Source organism: Haliotis rubra, unplaced genomic scaffold, assembly GCF_003918875.1.
Source record: "Haliotis rubra isolate DU_JTF1 unplaced genomic scaffold, ASM391887v1 Scf20, whole genome shotgun sequence".
In the NCBI taxonomy this organism is placed as follows: Eukaryota; Metazoa; Mollusca; class Gastropoda; order Lepetellida; family Haliotidae; genus Haliotis; species Haliotis rubra.
In genome coordinates, this window is record NW_025766003.1 from 2,015,482 (window position 1) to 2,035,887 (window position 20,406).

The 20,406-nt window shown below is 38.3% G+C and overlaps 2 protein-coding genes across 3 annotated transcripts in view; both read left to right on the plus strand.

The window, feature by feature from the left end:
- LOC124275576 (general transcription and DNA repair factor IIH helicase subunit XPD-like) overlaps window positions 1-5,678 on the plus strand; it is a 38,064-nt gene extending 32,386 nt beyond the window's left edge. Inside the window, 3 exon segments of the mRNA XM_046711166.1 lie at window positions 765-908; window positions 2,304-2,447; window positions 3,679-5,678. Coding sequence (XP_046567122.1) covers window positions 765-908; window positions 2,304-2,447; window positions 3,679-3,771 — 381 coding nt within the window. The 3' untranslated portion in view covers window positions 3,772-5,678.
- A 3,631-nt stretch (window positions 5,679-9,309) lies between these two features.
- LOC124275578 lies at window positions 9,310-19,793 on the plus strand. 2 transcript variants are annotated; one of them, XM_046711170.1, is made up of 2 exons: window positions 9,310-9,514; window positions 16,332-19,793. In XM_046711170.1, exon 2 carries the CDS (start codon window positions 16,364-16,366, stop codon window positions 17,483-17,485), a length of 1,122 nt encoding a protein of 373 aa, XP_046567126.1. In that variant the 5' UTR covers window positions 9,310-9,514; window positions 16,332-16,363; the 3' UTR covers window positions 17,486-19,793. The 2 variants fall into 2 exon arrangements, with proteins under 2 accessions (XP_046567126.1, XP_046567125.1); XM_046711169.1 differs by lacking the exon at window positions 9,310-9,514 and adding an exon at window positions 9,952-10,385.
- The last annotated feature ends 613 nt before the right edge of the window (window positions 19,794-20,406 follow it).

Here is a 20,406-nt window from a genome sequence, read left to right on the forward strand (position 1 = left end):
AATTGTATCTTAAAAAATATAACAATGTAGTAGTATTCTTTCACTGATGACTAAGTGCCAATATAGAATGCATTATATATTTAATAATGCTAGCATAAGATATTTTCAGTTTAAAATCAAACATATTATCAAATCAATGAAAAAGTATAGTTTCCTTAGCTTGTCGTTAAGGAGATGACGGAAACACACAGACTGCCATCCACATCCATCACTTCAGGAATTCATCCCACATTAAGCTGACCTACCGGGATAAAACTGGAATATTATTCAAAACAGTGCACTTTAATTTATCAACTAAAACAAATTTGATGTCTCTACATTGTAAATAGGCTGATTGCACACAAACTAAAATGCAAATGTTCATCTCATATTGGTCCTGACTATTCCACTCATAACAAGTGCAATAAATTCATCAAAATGATATTCCATTTAGTTGTGAGGATAAGAGTATACAAGGTCAAAGTTTGTGATGTGATAGTTTACGTACCACATGTACAACCAGCTAGCTGACGTGTATTGTTTTATGGAGACTGTGACCGGCCATTAATATTTTGATTTCCTGTTGAAAATGTGTGAAGGTCATTGTAAAAAATGTTATAATACTGTCTTTAGTTCACCACGGTTCACACTGTCACAATCAAATGTTTCAGGAAGTGTTTCGCAATTTTAAAAATGTTGACAAATGTCTCCTTGAATTTCAATGCTTGTTTCATGTTATTTAAAGTGTTTTAAGCTGACAGATGATACATATGATACTGATACAGGCCCGTCTCGAGTATCTGCGAGACCAGTACCAGATACGTGAGAACGACTTCCTGACATTTGACGCTATGCGGCATGCAGCCCAGTGCATGGGGAGAGCTCTGCGAGGGAAAACTGACTATGGCATCATGGTTCTTGCAGACAAGGTATGCAACACAACATCCTACATTATTCTGCATCCCCGTGTCTTTTAGGGATGTTTCCATTGGGATGATTCTTGATCGTGGTGAAATGTAACAGTTATATTTGGATTACACTTTCACAATATAATACAGATTTTGGTGCTTTGTCGAGAAAGTGTAATCATAAATATAATATGTTACACTTAACCACTTGTTAAAATGGCATTGTGTTTTCATAGTTTTGGCACTGTAGCCATGTCAATAGGCCATATCAGAAAATATGTGATATAGATTGTTGTTAGGCTTCTAGTTTTGTGGAGTGAGTGAGTATGGTTTTATATTGCTTTTAGCAATATTCCAGCAATATCATGGATGGGTACACCAGAAATGGGCTTCACACATAAGTGACATTGTACCTTTGTGGGGAATCGAACCTGGGGCTTGAGCGTGACAAGCAGACGCTTTAGCCACTAGGCTACCCAACCGCAACTCTAGATTTGTGGGACCCACAATGGCTGTGCGGATTGATCACTGACTTTGTATGTTGGCAATTAGGTGCCTGACTCTGAGACTGTGGGTTCGAATCTCAGACGGGACTCAACCCCAAAATACAAGAATCTCTACTTGACTAAGAAGGTTTTATACCAAAAATAACATTTTCACATTTTCACTCTTTTCTAAAAAAGTGTGTATTTTGTACAATTCTAATGTGTAGTGTATATACTAGTAGTTTGTCCTGCTTCAGGTTCACAGTACTACCTGTGTTTATTGTGTACCATGTGTACCATGTGTACCCTGATACTATGTTCATAGGAACCTATGAACATCTGAGTTAGAAATGTTGCCTTCAATAACTCATACTTGTTGTGAGAGACGGGATCAGGTGGTCACTGACTTGCTTGATACATGTCATCATATTGTCACTGGATTGTGTGGCCCAGATTTGATTATTTACAGAAGTGAAATATTGCTAAGTACTGCTTTAGACAATGACTAAAAAAAATTGTTCTTTGATACAAATCCTTCATCCTTATGAGTGAGTTTAGTTTTACGCCGCATTCAGCAATATTCCAGCTATATGGCTGCGGTCTGTAAATAATCGAGTCTGGACCAGACAATCCAGTGATCAACAGCATGAGCATCAATCCCTTCATCCTTATGGGGATTCAAGATTTGAATAGGTCGTAAACCTTTACTAATCGTATATTGTGAGCAAATGGATCCATGTGCCATCTTTGTTGACATGGTGTTGGTGTGTGAGAAATAGATTCCTGCACTCAACCTGGTCAAATAAAATTCATCGTAAAACTTGTTTCGAAATGTATTCAACTTACATTTGCCCTTTGCACAATTATACACAATTCATCACTGTAAACATTTGGTTGCTGAGTATAAACTGCTATTGCTCCTCCTTGACAGAGATTTGCAAGAGCAGACAAGCGTGGGAAGCTACCTCGATGGATCCAGGAACACCTGAATGACCACTTCTGTAACCTCTCCATTGATGAGGCTGTCCAGGTGTCCAAGAAGTTTCTACGGATGATGGCTCAGCCATTCAGCAGGGTACGCACATGCATCACCTTTTAAGACTGACTGACTGACTGAGTTTGGTTTTACGCTGCTTTTAGCAATATTCCAGCAACATCACGGCGGGGGACACCAGAAATGGGCTTCACACATTGTACCCATGTGGGGATTCGAAACCGGGTCTTCGGCGTGACGAGCCAACGCTTTAACCACTAGGCTACCCCACCGCCCCACCTTTTAAGAAGATTAAATATAGACCATCAGTTGGTGGCTCCACCACTCCCCAGGATTGGTATAGACCATCAGTTGGTGGCTCCACAACCCATCAGGTTTGGTATAGACCATCAGTTGGTGGCTCCACAACCCACCAGGATTGGTATAGACCATCAATTGGTGCCTCAAACATTCATCAGGATTGGTATAGACCATCAGTTGGTGGCTCCACAACTCATCAGGTTTGGTATAGACCATCAGTTGGTGCCTCAAACATTCACCAGGATTGGTATAGACCATCAGTTGGTGGCTCCACAACTCACCAGGATTGGTGTAGACCATCAGTTGGTGGCTCCACAACTCACCAGGATTGGTGTAGACCATGAGTTGGTGGCTCCACCACTCACCAGGATTGGTATAGACCATCAGTTGGTGCCTCCAACATACATAAGGTTTGGTATAGACCATCAGTTGGTGCCTCAAACATTCATCAGGATTGGTATAGACCATCAGTTGGTGCCTCAAACATGCACCCGATTTGGTATAGACCATCAGTTGGTGCCTCAAACATTCATCAGGATTGGTATAGACCATCAGCTGGTGGCTCCACCATTCACCAGGATTGGTATAGACCATCAGTTGGTGGCTCCACAACCCACCAGGATTGGTATAGACCATCAGTTGGTGGCTCCACAACTCACCAGGATTGGTATAGACCATCAGTTGGTGGCTCCACAACTCGCCAGGATTGGTATAGACCATGAGTTGGTGGCTCCACTATTCACCAGGATTGGTATAGACCATCAGTTGGTGGCTCCACCATTCACCAGGATTGGCATAGACCATCAGTTGGTGGCTCCACCATTCACCATGTTTGCAAGAACTTCCAGGGTAAGGACAAGAACGTGAAGGGTATATACGAAGTATTTCATGGGATCTATAAGTCACTTGCTTTGTAGATTTCCTATTCATTCTGCTTTTGTAATAAGTGTGATTTGTAACTGCCGTTTTATCCAAACTGCAATGGTTGACCTTGACTTTCTGTGACTTCCAGGAGGACCAGCTGGGCCTGTCCCTCCTCACCCTCGAACAACTACAGGCAGAAGACATGCAGAAGAAGCTGGAGTCCAAGATGCAATATGTCTGATATCTGTCTCAAGTCTGTTTGATAATGTGTGATAGATATCTGTCTGATGCCAATTTGATGTCTGTGTGTGTGATGGTTGCATGATGTCTGATGTTTCTCTGGCATATTTTTGATACGTTCCTGATGCCTGATACATGTGCCTGTTGTTGATTTTAGCATCATTTGATACACATGAATGCAACTGTTGCCATTCTAACTGTATCAAACAATCATCATGCGATGCCTCTGTGAAACTTGAAAAGAACATGGAACAGAAAGTGACATGATTTCACTGCCAAAGGACAAACAAATTCGGCAGTGTTTGCATTAACACTCCTTACACGGAGTTTACTGTTACCCTGGTGGTGTACCATCGGAACCAACAACACCACCATGCAGTTTCCCAAGCAGAGGTTCATCACTTACAATACTGCACATCAGATATACTGAGAGAAACAAATAAAGAAACACAGGAAAATTCAAGTGTTCTTTAATATTTTCTAGTTTTTATCTCCAGCTTTGAATATTGCTGTGGGGGGAAATCTGAAAATAAATAAAGGAACACTGCCATGAAGTGGTGTTCCCTTATTTGTTTCCCTCAGTATATTTTCATTGTCGTAATGGTCTGTGACCTTCTTTATAGATGATGATGATGATGTTGCATGTATGTAGACAAAATGTATGATACCTCATACATAAATACTCATTGTTGAAATGAATAGGAGCCTTGTTGATTCTGTTGCTCTATTTCATGGATATATATTATATATAGCACAGCGTTATTGAGCGGTTTGTCAGTTGCTTTTCAGGATGCTCTCATATGACATGGAAATACAGTGACACCATGTTAGTCAGGACCTTGTTAATCCGTTATACCATCTTTCTGACAGGTAGTGTTGTGTATGTCTTTAAGGTACAAGGGACATGAATATTTGCCAGTCATCATTAAGTTCGGAAAAAGTTCTACGGGACAATTTCTTTGGAACAGTACAACACTGCTGTTTATATAAAATGATTGTGAAAGGTTTCTTCAATTATTCCATAATTATATAATACTTGAGACTTTGTAAGTTATCTGATATTTTGTATGAATAAAAGTGAAATCATTTATATACAAAGAAGAGTTTGTTTTTCCTTTCTAAGGGACTGGCCATTGTGATCTTTCAATAAAATATTCTGTTCCTGAAATTGCTGAAAAATACTGGACTTCTTGAATACTCTGAAAAAATGTTTTGTGGATATAAGAAATATTATTGGATGCTCTTTTCAGAGACATAAACTACAGACAAAATATATACCCTGTCTTAAACAAGGAACCAAGGATCGTGTAGAATATGACATTTTGGTGACCATTACCAGGTAATAATTTATAATATATTGTATAATTGTATAATACATGACAACAACATTTAGTAAATGATAAAATCAAAACCTGTGATGTCATGATCATTTCAAGGCATAAGTGGTATGTGTATCAATGGTTTCAGGTTTGTCCACACTTGTTCAGATGTCTGCGTGCGTGCGTGTGTTCATGCATGCATGCATGCATTTATGTGTGTGTGAATGTACCACAAATTCATTCCTGTTAATGCGTATATTTATGTGTAAATGTACCACAAATTCATCCTACTTAATGTGTGTTTGTGTGTGTGTGTAACACAAATTCATCCTCATTAATGCACCTGTGTATGTGTGAATGTACCACAAATTCATCCTTGATAATGCATGTACATGTATTTATGTGTAAATGTACCACAAAGTCGTAAATGTATAAATGTATGTGTGAAAGTACCACAAATTCTATATGTGTGTTCATGCGTGCATGTTCGAATTCATGTACTGTACATATGTTTGAATGTACCAAACTTTGGTGGTGTCTGTATGCACATGTGTATATATCATAACAAATAAAGATAAGTGCAAAACTTTTCAGCTTTTTTTTCAATTGTACACAATTACAGAGTTACAAAATGCCATTGCACTTTTGGAAAATGTGGCTTCCCTTATCCAATTATCAAATATACAGTTTTCCCAGAAATTTTTGAGAAATTCTTTGTTTCCTATTACTGATAATAGAATTTTAGAATAGGTTTTTTATTATATTCTTAAGGGTGAAATACTGTAAATAATAGTGAAAATAGAATTGGTGTTTTCACTGAGTAGAATATCACTTTTGCCTGAAAACTACTTTCTGATTAAAGAGAATGTCTCGATGTCTTCATCATTTATAAACAATGATCAAAATATAATAAATAGAATATTTTGTTAATGTTGTCAAATAACATGTATATTTCATCAAGTGGTCTGACAAAGTTGATATGTTCACGTGAACATATCAACTTTGTCAGACCACTCATTGAAATATACATGTTATTTGACAACATTAACAAAATATTCTATTTATTATATTATGTGGTAAAGTACTTAATATGGGAGGCACCTCTTGTAGGCTTAAGAATGAACCTTAAACGGAGTTATCTCCCCTGGTGTAGCAGACGGCTTCCAATGTTGACATGGCAGATTTGACAGCAGAAGAGAAAAGAGAGCTAGTTCCAGATGATTTTGAAAGGGGTGTGACTAATGTAAATAGGTTAGCTGGTAGACATGACATTCCTCTGTCTACAATATACAGAACTGTGAAGAATATTCAGGAGTTGGGATTGAGCACAAGACAGGGGCAGGGAGGCCAAGGAAGTTCTGTACAATGGACGGCGACTTGGTCAGATTGTGAGTAGGGGAAACTTGAAAAGAGTTGAGAATATCAGAAATGAGATGATTAATAAAGGAAGTCATCAGGTATGTAATGAAACCCTTAGACAAGAATTACAAAGACTTAACTGGGTGAAAAAGCGCGGAAATCCCTCACCATTGATGAAAGATGCACAAATAGAAAGACGTTTAAACTGGTGTGGGCTCACGAAAATCAAGATTGGAACAATATTTTCTTTTCTGATGAAAGTTATGTATGGCTTTTTCCAAACTGTACAAAAATTGGACAAAAGATACCGTGAAACCTACTTACCAACGTCCAAAACATAGCCCGAAATTTCACATGTTGGGTGGTGGGATATAATCACGTGGAGTGACGCCGTTGTTTATTTCACTGCAAATCTGACGAAGGAACGATATGTTGGTCACCTCCTTCAAGGGCACTATATGAATTGGATTTTCCACATGCGGCCTACACAATGGATGTTGGACGAAAATGTTCAAGTTTTAGACTTGCCCAGCTACAACCCAGATCTTAACCCTGTTGAGAATGTGTGGGGACTAATGAAGGACAGAACAGACCAAACAGGACTTAGAGATATTAAGGATATGAAGCAGGAAGTGGTCGAATATTGGGATACGCTGTCACACGATTTCCTACAAACTTTGATCGATAGTGTACCATGGCGCATTCCAGTCTAAGTAAACTTAAGCTCAGTATTATTCGTTACACTGCTATTAGTGTAACGAATAATATTGAGCCTAAGTTTACTTAGACTGGGCGCATTCAGTCGTGTATTGCAGGGCAAGGATATGTCACAAAGTACTGAAAAGACACTTAGACTGCAAGAGAATCATATCTCAACCTATTCATTTAAGTAAAACTTCAATAGCTTATATACATGTATTAGATATTTGCCGAAACAACTTTCTCAATAATTTCTGGGAATCCTATTTATCAGTTCATGAACGAATAAAATTGTAATAAATTATTGAGAATTTAAAGATTGTATGTTGTTGTTTTTTCACTCATTACTCACGTATTAAATGTGAATATTAGCAGAACATAACTCCAGATTCAAAGACAGGTGAACAGTTACTATTTTGTCAAGTCACGTACCATGGTCAGCAATGCAGGCTTCAATGCGGCGGGGCATACTACTGATCAAAGAAGTTAGAAAATCGTGGTCCATGCTGTCCCAATATCGGACCACCTCTTCTTTCATTTCAGCAATATTTGTTAGATTTTTCTTATTGACACTTTCCTTCAAAGTCCCCAAACATTTTCTATTGGATTTAGGTCAGGGCTATAGCTTGGCCGTTCTAATAATGTCATATTTTGGGTCCGAAACCAGGCCTGTGAAAGCTTTGAACGATGTTTTAGGTCGAACGTCCTGCTGGTAAATAAAATATTTCCATAGAACACGTGAGCAGATGGAAGTAAATGTCCCTCGAGAATATCTGTGTACCGCTCACTGTTCATATTCCCTTCATATACACTGAGAGGTGTTGTCCCTAACACAGATATGCCACCCTACACTTTAAATTTCGGACTGTACTTTGGGCGCTGATACAAAGGTTTTTCAGTTTGTTTGGTCCAGAATTTCAGTGTATTAGGAAACAGCCACACAGAACTTTCATCTGAGAAAATCATATTGTCCCAGTTAAAATTTCTATGCTGTAAGCACCAGTTCAACCTTAGCTCCTTTTGTTCAGGTTTCATGATCGGTGATGGGATTCCTCGACTTTTCTGCACACCCATTGCATGCAGCTCAGTTCTAATTGTCTCCTTACAGACAGCCACAGTTCCTCTATCAATCATATCCAGCCTTAAGTTTTCTAAACTCCTTCGTTTGTTTTTAGAAACAAGAATACCAAGCCGCCTCCTGTCACCGACATTCAATTGTCTGGGCCTACCTGCGCCTCCCTGGTGCTCAATGCCATATCCATTTGCAATATTTTTCAAAACACGATAAACAGTGGACAAAGGGATGCCTGTTCTACTTGAAATCACTTTAGCTGATCTGATGTATTTGTTATAATACTCTAAAATCAACTTCTTCTTCTCTAAATCATCCATACTGGGGATCACTGAAAATGTCGTCTGCTAGCAAGTAAACAAAGGGGGATAACTCTTCACAAACTAATGAAAAAGGATCAACGGAGTTGTATCTCTTGAATGAAACCAAGCACTTGATAGCTGGTCAAGGTTGTTTATACTAGAAATCCAATTAAACAACATATTCCTAAAATTCTCAATAATTTCTGGTCATACTATATATCTATTCATATGAGTTAAATAGAGTTACACAGAGAACATATAGAGTGTGTCCCTTGGATATCGGACGTTTACTCAAACGTGACTGATTACAGTGTAAATAAGCCGACATCGACAGGTAACTCAGCTGAGACGTTCCAGTACAGGAGGCCAGGCTCCTGCTTGCATTGCTTGTGGGTATTCACTCAGAACCTTCCCATTGTTCGAAGGGTTGTAACAAAACATATTGGGAAGGCTGGAGTAAAAACTTCGTGTTTGGTTAAAGCTCCCTCGTTGTGAGATCTACCTTGGAAAGATCTAATATCTGGGACGGGTGTGCATTCACATCAACACTTGCACCTGATGTCAACAGACCTGCGTTTGTCTTCAGGGCCCCGTTCCTCAAAGCGATCGTAGCGCTACGATGATCGTAACTCCCATACTCTAACATAGACTTACGACAGTCGTAGCGCTACGATCGCTTTGAGGAACGGGGCCCAGCTGGGCAACATATTATGACGTGATAGTCTGTCTGTTGTCTAACTATAAACTTTTCCTGTTCATTCTGATGTTAAAATCTTCAAGTTCATAGAAAGCTTCAGCTTCGTTTAGTTCACGTACAGGTCGCGCCACACACTCTATAAATATTGATAGACAGTGCTATTTATATACGTTGGTCCCTCCCAAGAACAGGCGGCGAGTTTTAGGTACTCCCCAAGGAGTCTTGAGACTGGGTCGATGAGGATTATTAAAGCGGTGATACTCGTTGCGCGCCGCCGATTTCAGATGTCATGCGCAGTGAGCATAAGTGTTTTTACTTTGCTATCAGCTATATTCAAACTATATCACCCAAGATGCAATTTGCGTTGAGCAGTATACTACGGAAGCGTCCTAGTGCCACAGTCTGAATTTTTTTATCTCCTAATTAGGACTTACTATGTCCTAATTAGGAGATACTATCTCCTAATTAGGTGATACTATCTCCTAATTAGGAGATAGCTAAGTCCTAATTAGGAGATAGTAACTCCTAATTAGGAGATAGTATCTCCTAATTAGGAGATAGCTAAGTCCTAATTAGGAGATAGCTAAGTCCTAATTAGGAGATAGTAACTCCTAATTAGGAGATAGTATCACCTAATTAGGAGATAGTATCACCTAATTAGGAGATAATAAGTCCTAATTAGGTGATAAAAAAATTCAGACTGTGGCACTAGGACGCTTCCGTAGTATACCCCTGTCTCCGACGAAAAACTTTCACCATCATCCGACCTCACCCTGTTGGGTGCATGAATTACCTGTTTGATAAGGGCTGGGTCCTTGGTTTACCGGATACTTAGAACAGTGAGGGTTAATGTAAGTGTTCACACGGAAACCCTACACAACAACCTTCAACTCACTGTTCAGTGTGTTTAATGCGCGATACGGACAGATAACGAATGATAGTTTACGAACGCTGTTTCCCATAGCTTCACAATGACATGTATCAGGTATATAGGGTTAAATGGACAGTCAACCGGAAAGGACATATGTTCCCTCTCCGCTGTGGCTTAAATGCAGATGTTGCAGTGTGGTGGTGGCACACATTGTTTCAGAGTGACTGATGTCCTGTCTCTTATCGATAACAGCTCAGTATTGAAGAGGTGGTGAATTGTCCGCAGCACTGAAAAAGGTAACACAAATAGTTTCCGCATTTGCAAGTGGTGTTGTCATGATTGTATTTCTTTAGCATTCAAGATTTCTGTTATCCGAGAAAGTACTATCCTTATGAGAACAGTGAGCTCCGTCAGTATCTGTGGGAAGGTAATATGACGTTATCAGAGTACTGGGCAGCCCATACTCGATACTCTGTCGTGAGTGTGCCTTTTTACCGCTAGAAATAACTGTATGTCGATTGATTTATAGGGTCGTAAAAGGAAAGTTTAATATTTACAATCAGCAGTGCTTGTTAAATCCGATGAAGAGAGGTCTTAGATTGTTGTAATGTATGTAAATTAGAGCGAGTATGAATAAACATAGTTTTTATATTTTTACTATTTATTGTATTAATAATAGGTATACTTTCAAAGTTAGGAGGAGTTACATCCCTTTGCTCGGGGTACAGATACGGGTATAGTTCAGCTATACAGGTTGCTCAAGGTCACTGGGTGGGGGGTCGGTAATTGAGGCAGTGCATACAGTCATTTGTCAGAACACCCAGACGGAAGTTAGCAAATAGTGTAAAAATTGTTATTTCCAGAAATTTTAACAAAGTAAATATAGAATTAAAAGAAGTAGATTTACATTATTTACACACATTAAACACATAGGCAGGGTGTTCAGTTTTGACTACACAAATACCATGCGTGTAGGGTGAGCTATAGGGACGGGTATGTGTGGTTGTTTGTTAAGGCCACGATCACCCATATATCACTGCATGATGGCTGTCTGTAAATCAAGCCTGCAAGGTCCAATTCTAACCCGGATCTTCACGGGTCGAATGAACATTTAACCACATATATTCTTGGACTTAGGGACAAATGAGACCTCCGATAGAATACATTTTGTTTGCTCATACCTTTCCTTAATTACCGGACGGGTCACAACTATGCTTACTTTTCTTTTAGTATGGCTTCTGTATATCTTTTTGTGTTATTTTCCCGCTTTGGTGATCCAGATTGAAACCACATACAACATACTATGTGTAAAACTACCGTATTTCCTCTAATAAGCGCCCCGGGCGCTAAATTTTCTTCAACGGACTTCCAGACCCAGTACTTATTAGAGTCCCAACGTATATTTCTTAAGCTGCTGCTTTACACCCGGCCTTATTAGCGGGAATACGGTATACTGCTAAACGTTCATAGCCACTTGATTATCTTATATTACTGTTGCCATATATCATGGAATGATGTAGATTTACGTTTTTCGCGAGCCTACTAGCGTCACAATGCTGTACACAACCTCGGAAGTTATGTTAGTTTTCATTCAATGTCTATAACTTCTGTGGATGAAACTGGGTTGGACAATGTTACAACTTTATTTGACTTCATGCCTGATTTCACATGAGTTTACATGAAATGCATATTTGCGCTTCTGAAAACTGTTAATGCGGCGAATGAATGCCAACTTTGAGGAAAAGATACAGAATTGAGTAGTTGAAACCGAGTCCAAGGTTCGAGATAGCGATGTGTAGTTTTAGTCTTGAATTCGAGATAAGCTGTCAATTCTGTATGCATTCACATGGTTATTCTGGATTCGAGAATAGGTTCGAGATTTGGCTACTTTCGAGAAAAGGGTGATGAGAAAAGGGGTCAGACTATGTTTTAAATTTTCAGTGGCTTTACTTTTAACGGATGCAATAGGATATTACCACTACGTTCTCCTTTCGTCTCGCTAACTGATAACTGTTCAACAAGGTTTAAAATATATTTAGCGGTTACCATGTTCAAAAGACACTGGGACACGAGTGCAAGGGACATAATATATCTATTACTAGGTATATATTTTGCGCTTTGAGCATGTTGTACATGGAAAACAGCGCATTACAAGCATGCTATTATTATTATTATTATTATTATTATTATTATTATTATTATTATTATTATTATTATTATATATACAAGGACATACTATATCTATTGCTAGGTAAATACTACTAGGTAAATACAAGGACATAATATATCTATTACTAGGTAAATACAAGGATATAATATATCTATTAATAGGTAAATACAAGGACATAATATATCTGTTACTAGGTAAATACAAGGGACATAATATATCTATTACTAGGTTAATACAAGGGACATAATATATCTATAACTGGGTAAATACAAGGATATAATATATCTATTACTAGGTAAATACAAGGGACATAATATACTAGTATCTATTACTAGGTAAATACAAGGGACATAATATATCTATTACTAGGTAAATACAAGGGACATAATATATCTATTACTAGGTAAATACAAGGGACATAATATATCTATTACTAGGTAAATACAAGGGACATAATATATCTATTACTAGGTAAATACAAGGGACATAATATATCTATAACTAGGTAATTACAAGGGACATAATATATCTATTTCTAGGTAAATACAAGGACATAATATATCTATTACTAGGTAAATACGAGGAACATTATATACTTATTACTTGGTAATATACAAAGGCATAATATATCTATTACTTGGTAAATACAAGAAATATAATATACTTATTACTTGGTAATATACAACGGACCCAATAGCTCTATTGGTCAATATAAGGGACATAATATATTTATTACTAGGTAAAAACAAGGCACAAAATGTTACTATAACTAGGTAAATACAAGGACATAATATATCTATTACTAGGTAAATATAAGGACATAATATATCTATTACTAGGTAAATACAAGGGACATAATATATCTATTACTAGGTAAATACAAGGACATAATATATCTATTACTAGGTAAATACAAGGACATGATATATATATTACTAGGTAAATACAAGGGACATAATATATCTATTACTAGGTAAATACAAGGGACATAATATATCTATTACTAGGTAAATACAAGGGACATAATATATCTATTACTAGGTAAATACAAGGGACATAATATATCTATAACTAGGTAATTACAAGGGACATAATATATCTATTTCTAGGTAAATACAAGGACATAATATATCTATTACTAGGTAAATACGAGGAACATTATATACTTATTACTTGGTAATATACAAAGGCATAATATATCTATTACTTGGTAAATACAAGAAATATAATATACTTATTACTTGGTAATATACAACGGACCCAATAGCTCTATTGGTCAATATAAGGGACATAATATATTTATTACTAGGTAAAAACAAGGCACAAAATGTTACTATAACTAGGTAAATACAAGGACATAATATATCTATTACTAGGTAAATATAAGGACATAATATATCTATTACTAGGTAAATACAAGGGACATAATATATCTATTACTAGGTAAATACAAGGACATAATATATCTATTACTAGGTAAATACAAGGACATGATATATATATTACTAGGTAAATACAAGGACATAATATATCTATTACTGGGTAAATACAAGGACATAATGTATCTATTACTAGGTAAATACAAGGACATAATATATCTATAACTAGGTAAATACAAGGACATAATATATCTATTACTAGGTAAATACAAGAAATATATTATACTTATTACTTGGTAACTTACAAGCAATATAATATACTTATTACTTGGTAATATACAACGGACCCAATATCTCTATTGGTCAATATAAGGGACATAATATATTTATTACTAGGTAACAACAAGGCACAAAATGTTTCTATAACTAGGTAAATACAAGGACATAATATATCTATTACTAGGTAAATACAAGGACATGATATATATATTACTAGGTAAATACAAGGACATAATATATCTATTACTGGGTAGATACAAGGACATAATGTATCTATTACTAGGTAAATACAAGGACATAATATATCTATAACTAGGTAAATACAAGGACATAATATATCTATTACTAGGTAAATACAAGGACATAATATATCTATTACTGGGTAAATACAAGGACATAATATATCTATAATTGGGTAAATACAAGGACATAATATATCTATAACTAGGTAAATACAAGGACATAGTATATCTATTACTAGGTAAATACAAGGGACATAATATATCTATTACTAGGTAAATACAAGGGACATAATATATCTATTACTAGGTAAATACAAGGACATGATATATATATTACTAGGTAAATACACGGACATAATATATCTATTACTGGGTAAATACAAGGACATAATGTATCTATTACTAGGTAAATACAAGGACATAATATATCTATAACTAGGTAAATACAAGGACATAATATATCTATTACTAGGTAAATACAAGGGACATAATATATCTATTACTGGATAAATACAAGGGACATAATATATCTATTACTAGGTAAATACAAGGACATGATATATATATTACTAGGTAAATACAAGGACATAATATATCTATTACTGGGTAAATACAAGGACATAATGTATCTTTTACTAGGTAAATACAAGGACATAATATATCTATAACTAGGTAAATACAAGGACATAATATATCTATTACTAGGTAATACAAGGGACATAATATATCTATTACTGGGTAAATACAAGGGACATAATATATCTATTACTAGGTAAATACAAGGGACATAATATATCTATAACTAGGTAAATACAAGGACATAATTTATCTATTACTGGGTAAATACAAGGGACATAATATATCTATAACTAGGTAAATACAATGCCATAATATATCTATTACTAGGTTAAAAAAATCAAGGGACAATATATACCTATCACCACGTTAGACCGGGCTAGGTTCTCCCCAGCAGTTGGCATAGAAAATAGAACTAATTTTAGGACCGATCAAACTGATCGGGTGTTATCTGCATGCCCTCATTTCAATACGGTTTAGAACAGGACTTTGATAGCATAAACTATGGAATCCTAGAAGTGCCATTTTCGCGAACAGACAACGCAACAATGCGACAATGTCCCGTCAAGAATTCCATAAAACACACACCGCGTGAGTTGATTAGCATAATGAATTCATGGTTACCTGTGTGAGCAGGTTATGTGTCAACATTAAACGACATTCACTCACTGTTATCTCTAATGAAATGTGGATGCAGGGGTCCCAGTCTTCAAACGGCCACGCAGTTCGCTTTGCAGTGTTGCGTCCTCCCTGGGCCACCTGACCGCCTCCGTGGTGTAGTGGTTAGAGCGTCAGCCCGGAGAGCGGAAGGTCGCCGGTTCGATCCCCGACCGCGTCATACCAAAAGACGTTAAAATATGGTACTTGTTGGTCCCTGCCTGGCGCTCGGCATTAATGGGTACAACAAGGACTGGTCGGCTCGGAGTCAGTATAATGTGTCTGAGTGGGGTATTCATGCTTCACTGCGGCATGGTATCTCAGTGGGCTAGCACTATAAAACCAGCTTAAGTCTGGGCTAGTACAAGCAGCCGCACATACACATACACACGCATGCACGTCGTCATATGAGCGAAATATTCTCAAGCACGACGTTAAACCCAATTTCACCTCACCTCACCTTGGCCACCCGAAACCATATATAGTGGGTTCGAATCTCGATTCCCCTCAGGTATGTGTGTACTTTTGACAGCAACACACTCGTGCTCGAAGGTTTCGCCAGAGCGGTAAGCGTTTGAGACCTGCATCAAATGGGCTCTCCTCCCACATGAGGGGGCGGTGGGGTATCCTAGTGGTTAAAGCCTTCGCTCGTCCCGCCGAAGATCCGGGTTTGATTCCCCCCATGGATACAATGTGTGAAGCCCATTTCTGGTGTCCCCCCGCCGTGATATTGCTGGAATATTGCTAAAAGCGGCGTAAAACTAAACTCACTCACTCATCCCACATTACGCTGACACTCCATGATGTGACTTGAATCACGCATTCCTTCTTTGAGATAAGAGAAAATCCCCAAAACTATTTCCATTTACAAGCTTACGAACAAACCTTTAGTCTAAACGTAATGTTAACAGCCAAACAATTGTTTTGTTCTTTTCACAGGTGGCACAGTCTGAAGCTTCCCAAATGAAAATATGTTACGAACCATTTTATACAGAAAGAAGACCCTGATCAAGCTCGTGTTGGCTGCGGTGACTCTCATGACAGGTGAATATGTATTTCTGAAGAGGCATAACATTCATCCAGTGCGTAAACATGGCATTACGACGGAGCCCAAGTTCAAATATTTCTATGGTCCCTCGCGAGTACCATTCACATCCGAGAAGGACTTCCTTAAACCTAAATACGATAAGAAGTATTTCATTTATGACTGCAGTCAGCAACTTTGTGGAGGTCTCGGTGACCGCCAGGAGGGAATCTTAGCAGCGTACCTCATCTCTCAACTAATGGGGCGACAGTTTGGGGTCATCTTGACCATACCATGTGATGTCACAAACATTCTGGACGAGAACGACGATAAGTGGATGATACCACCAGGGTCGCTGACTGATCTGACCGTCCTCCCGTACAAGGTGCTGGACAGGGTAGCTTGGAATCTCCGGGAGAATATACATACCATAGAACTAGAGCAAAGGTTTACCCAAGATGTAATACTTTTTACTGTCAACCAAGAATTTGTGAAATATCTGATGAAACTTCCTCGGTTTCGTGATCTGAAATGGGCCCAAAATAAAACAGCTGTGGATATATATAACATCGTACTTCGCCGGTTGTTTAAATTGAAACCCAAATATCAAGAGCAATTCGATAATTTCCAAACTTCTGTCAGAGCTAACGGTAGGAAGCTTGTGTGTGCTCATATTCGTCTTCATCAATCAATAACAGAACACAAGGTCTACATAGATAAGATTTTTGATTTTTTGAGACAGTACAACAACAGCGCCACCTATCGGATGTTTGTGGCCACAAATTCAGAGCAGGTACGGGAAGAATCGCGGCGTATGTTTCCGAAGGTCATTGTGGATATTGATGGTCCTCTAGTTCACGTTGACATGGACACTGGTGGAAAAGCTTGTGATGGATTTGGAAAAGCTCTTCTGGACCAGCAGATTCTTTCCACGTGCGATATCTACCTGATGTCAGACAGCGGCTTCGGGAGGGTGGCAGCCATGTTACGTGGAACAGACGACAATCTTTACTCTCCGGACGGAAAGGTGTCATTTAATGATGCCAACTTTATGCCTCCACACTGGTGAGGCAATTCTGTAAAAAGTGATATATTTAACATAATCCTCGCGAAATAGAGTATTTTGTGTTCATTCTTTGAAGGACTACATTTATGAAGCGAAAGATAATATTCCAATTTCAACCTGGCAGTAACGACAAACTTCATGACGTCAAGAACACGGAGTGTGTCCGTTTCCGGTTATCCCCTTCTTCCAACTTTTGTAATGACCCATAAAACTTCGTAAAAGGAATGAATGAATGAATGAAACATGTCTAGTCTCCATGAACAATTGTATTAAGAGTTAGTTTATTCTTTTAGCTATATACATACTTAATCACAACTTGTAACATAAGATTTCTTCCACGGAATTGGGGATCGAAATGACAATACTGGGCGATAAATGTCTTGCTACATTCACGTGGTTAACGTCCACTCACCAGTATGTAGATACTAGTCGATCTTCTTCCTGTAACAGTGATGAGCGAGGCTGATCATCCTTTTAACTATCACTAGCGTCTGGCTCGCACAAATAAGGCCTAGTGACAACAAGCGATTTGACAGAATCGTCTATGAAAATAAGTTGTAACTCGGATGCTGGGCTAAGCAGGGGACAAGATTAAATAACAGTATATTGTGAAAACATACAGCTTTCATTTTTTCACAAATAATTGTCACGATTTCAGGTTTAGACAAGCCTGTAAACAAGATCATTGACCCCCGGAAATGTACATGAATTCTAAAGCGCCCCTCATATGTTTACCTCACATTATGTCACGGAGACGCGCCCCTCTGATTGGTTTAAATTTCGTTCGCGGGAGAGAATTGTGCACTGTTGTTAAAAAGGCCGATTTAAGTTAATTAAAGGTCGAAATGAGTAATTTTAATGACCGGGTTTCATTTTTGACGATGCCAATAAATTATTTATGTATTTGTACCTCCCTAGAGTACATGTGATCTTTAATAATAGAGTTAAGTAGAGAAGTGGCCGTCAGTCGATTCAGAGTGCGTCTTTGTTGTGTATAGGAATACATGCTACCATACCCCTGCTCAGTGCTCGCGTTAATCTATTGATATGAAATGCTCCTTTTATCCGTCGACCCAGATTCCTAGGTCTTTTCTTTTTTTAAAATCAATAGGGAAGCAATCAATACCTGGACATGTGCTATTTTTTTTTATAGTTTTTACTGTTTTAAACATTTTCGTCAACTTTTATTGTTTCTTCTAGTTCATCAAAGAGCTGCTTGTTTTATTTTGGTGTTTGTAAGAACTTAGATATTCATCACTTTCTTCATTGTCTGGTGCTTTATAAAGTCTTTGGTAGAATTTCATTTGTTCCACTGGGATCTCTTCTCTTTGAGTTATGATTTATATAACCAATCGAATTGCGAGATATTTGTAAGAAGCATGAAATATTCGAGAAAAATGGCCAGCAGTGTTCATATTAACAGGCTCGATAAGCACGTCTCAGTTCATCGTTCTGGAAGAGGTTCGACATGCCACGCTTCGTGAAAAGTGACAGATGGAGAGCTATAGGTATGGTTCAGTCTGGTGCCTCGTCGATTCAACGACCATAGAAACATCATTTGGCACCAATGGAGACGCTTTCAGCAAAACTATCCCGTTATAGACCATGCCCATAGTGACGTTCCATCAGACTCCACGTCAGGACAGATCGATCCAGACCACGCACCTACAACACAGGTTCCAGTCAAAGCCTTAACAGCCCGTACCTGGCACTAGACGTGCAATTCGATGACGTCAAAGCGTCTACGGCATCAGTCCGATATAACGAGCCCAACGCCAAATCCATAAGTGCAGAAGGCCGACGTCGATGTGTCCAGTGCAGCATACACTTGCTATCGGAAGCACGTGAGTAGCAAAGAGTTCCGTTCACCGTGGAGTCACGTTTCCTACCCAGCACGTTCCCTGCCTCCAAGATCCCCTGATTGTCTGGGAAGGAATGGGGAGACGCTTACAGCCTGATCTGAATCCTCCATCAACACTGCAGGAAGTGCGCCAAATCCTTCCCTGGGCCTCCTTTCACAAAGGTGATGGTAACCTTAGTGCAAGGTTAAAGAATGGGAGTTCAGGTTAACCTTTGTAAAGGTTGCTTCGTGTAAGTAGCCCCTGGGTATGAAATGATCTTCCCCAGGACTTTCAACGACGTTGACCACAGTGAGGCAAAGGTGTAGGCCTACATCAGTGCACAAAGTGGACGCACTCGCTACTGCCCTGAGAACTTGCTTGCGAAACCCCTCTTGTGTTGTTGCTCATTTGCATATGTCAGGTGCTCTGGTGTTTTCTGGATTTTTGTTCGATAAAGTATTTTAAAACATTTATCTTTCCATGTAATTGTATTTCGTTCGCAGTGGAAGTTTAAAAATGAAGCTGTTTGCTGTTTGTGTGGCTAGTATATGTAAGCAAGCCACACATTTTATTTAAGCGCCATATGGACAGCAGTTGCACAGCAAAAATAACTTCGTTTCAATCACTCAGTAGTTAAAACATATTTGGGGGTTTTGTCCAGAGGTCCTTATTTGGAGGTTTTGTCCTTATGGGTTTTTGTCCTAAGGGTTTTTTGTCCTAGGGGGCTTTTGTCCACAAGTTCTTTTGTCCTACAATCGTCCAGTAAAGTCTTATAGTGTAGCAGCTTCTCGTTTTCCCATGTAAATCCAACAGAGTGGACAAGATTACAGTCCTCTTCGTCGGACACCACAGGCGATGTCAATTCTGGGGTTAGGACTGCAGCCACCTTCTGTTTTCTTTTCTCAGTCCAGTTAATACTACTACATCGTGTTGAGCTTCTGGGGAAAAATACACGGTTATGTCCAACATGCATTCTTGACACACGGATATCATTTTATTAAAGTTATGTTGTGGTGTGATAATATGTAGCGTAGTTAAATGACTAAGGTGTTTCAAACTCTGGTGTCGGATATATAAACCGAA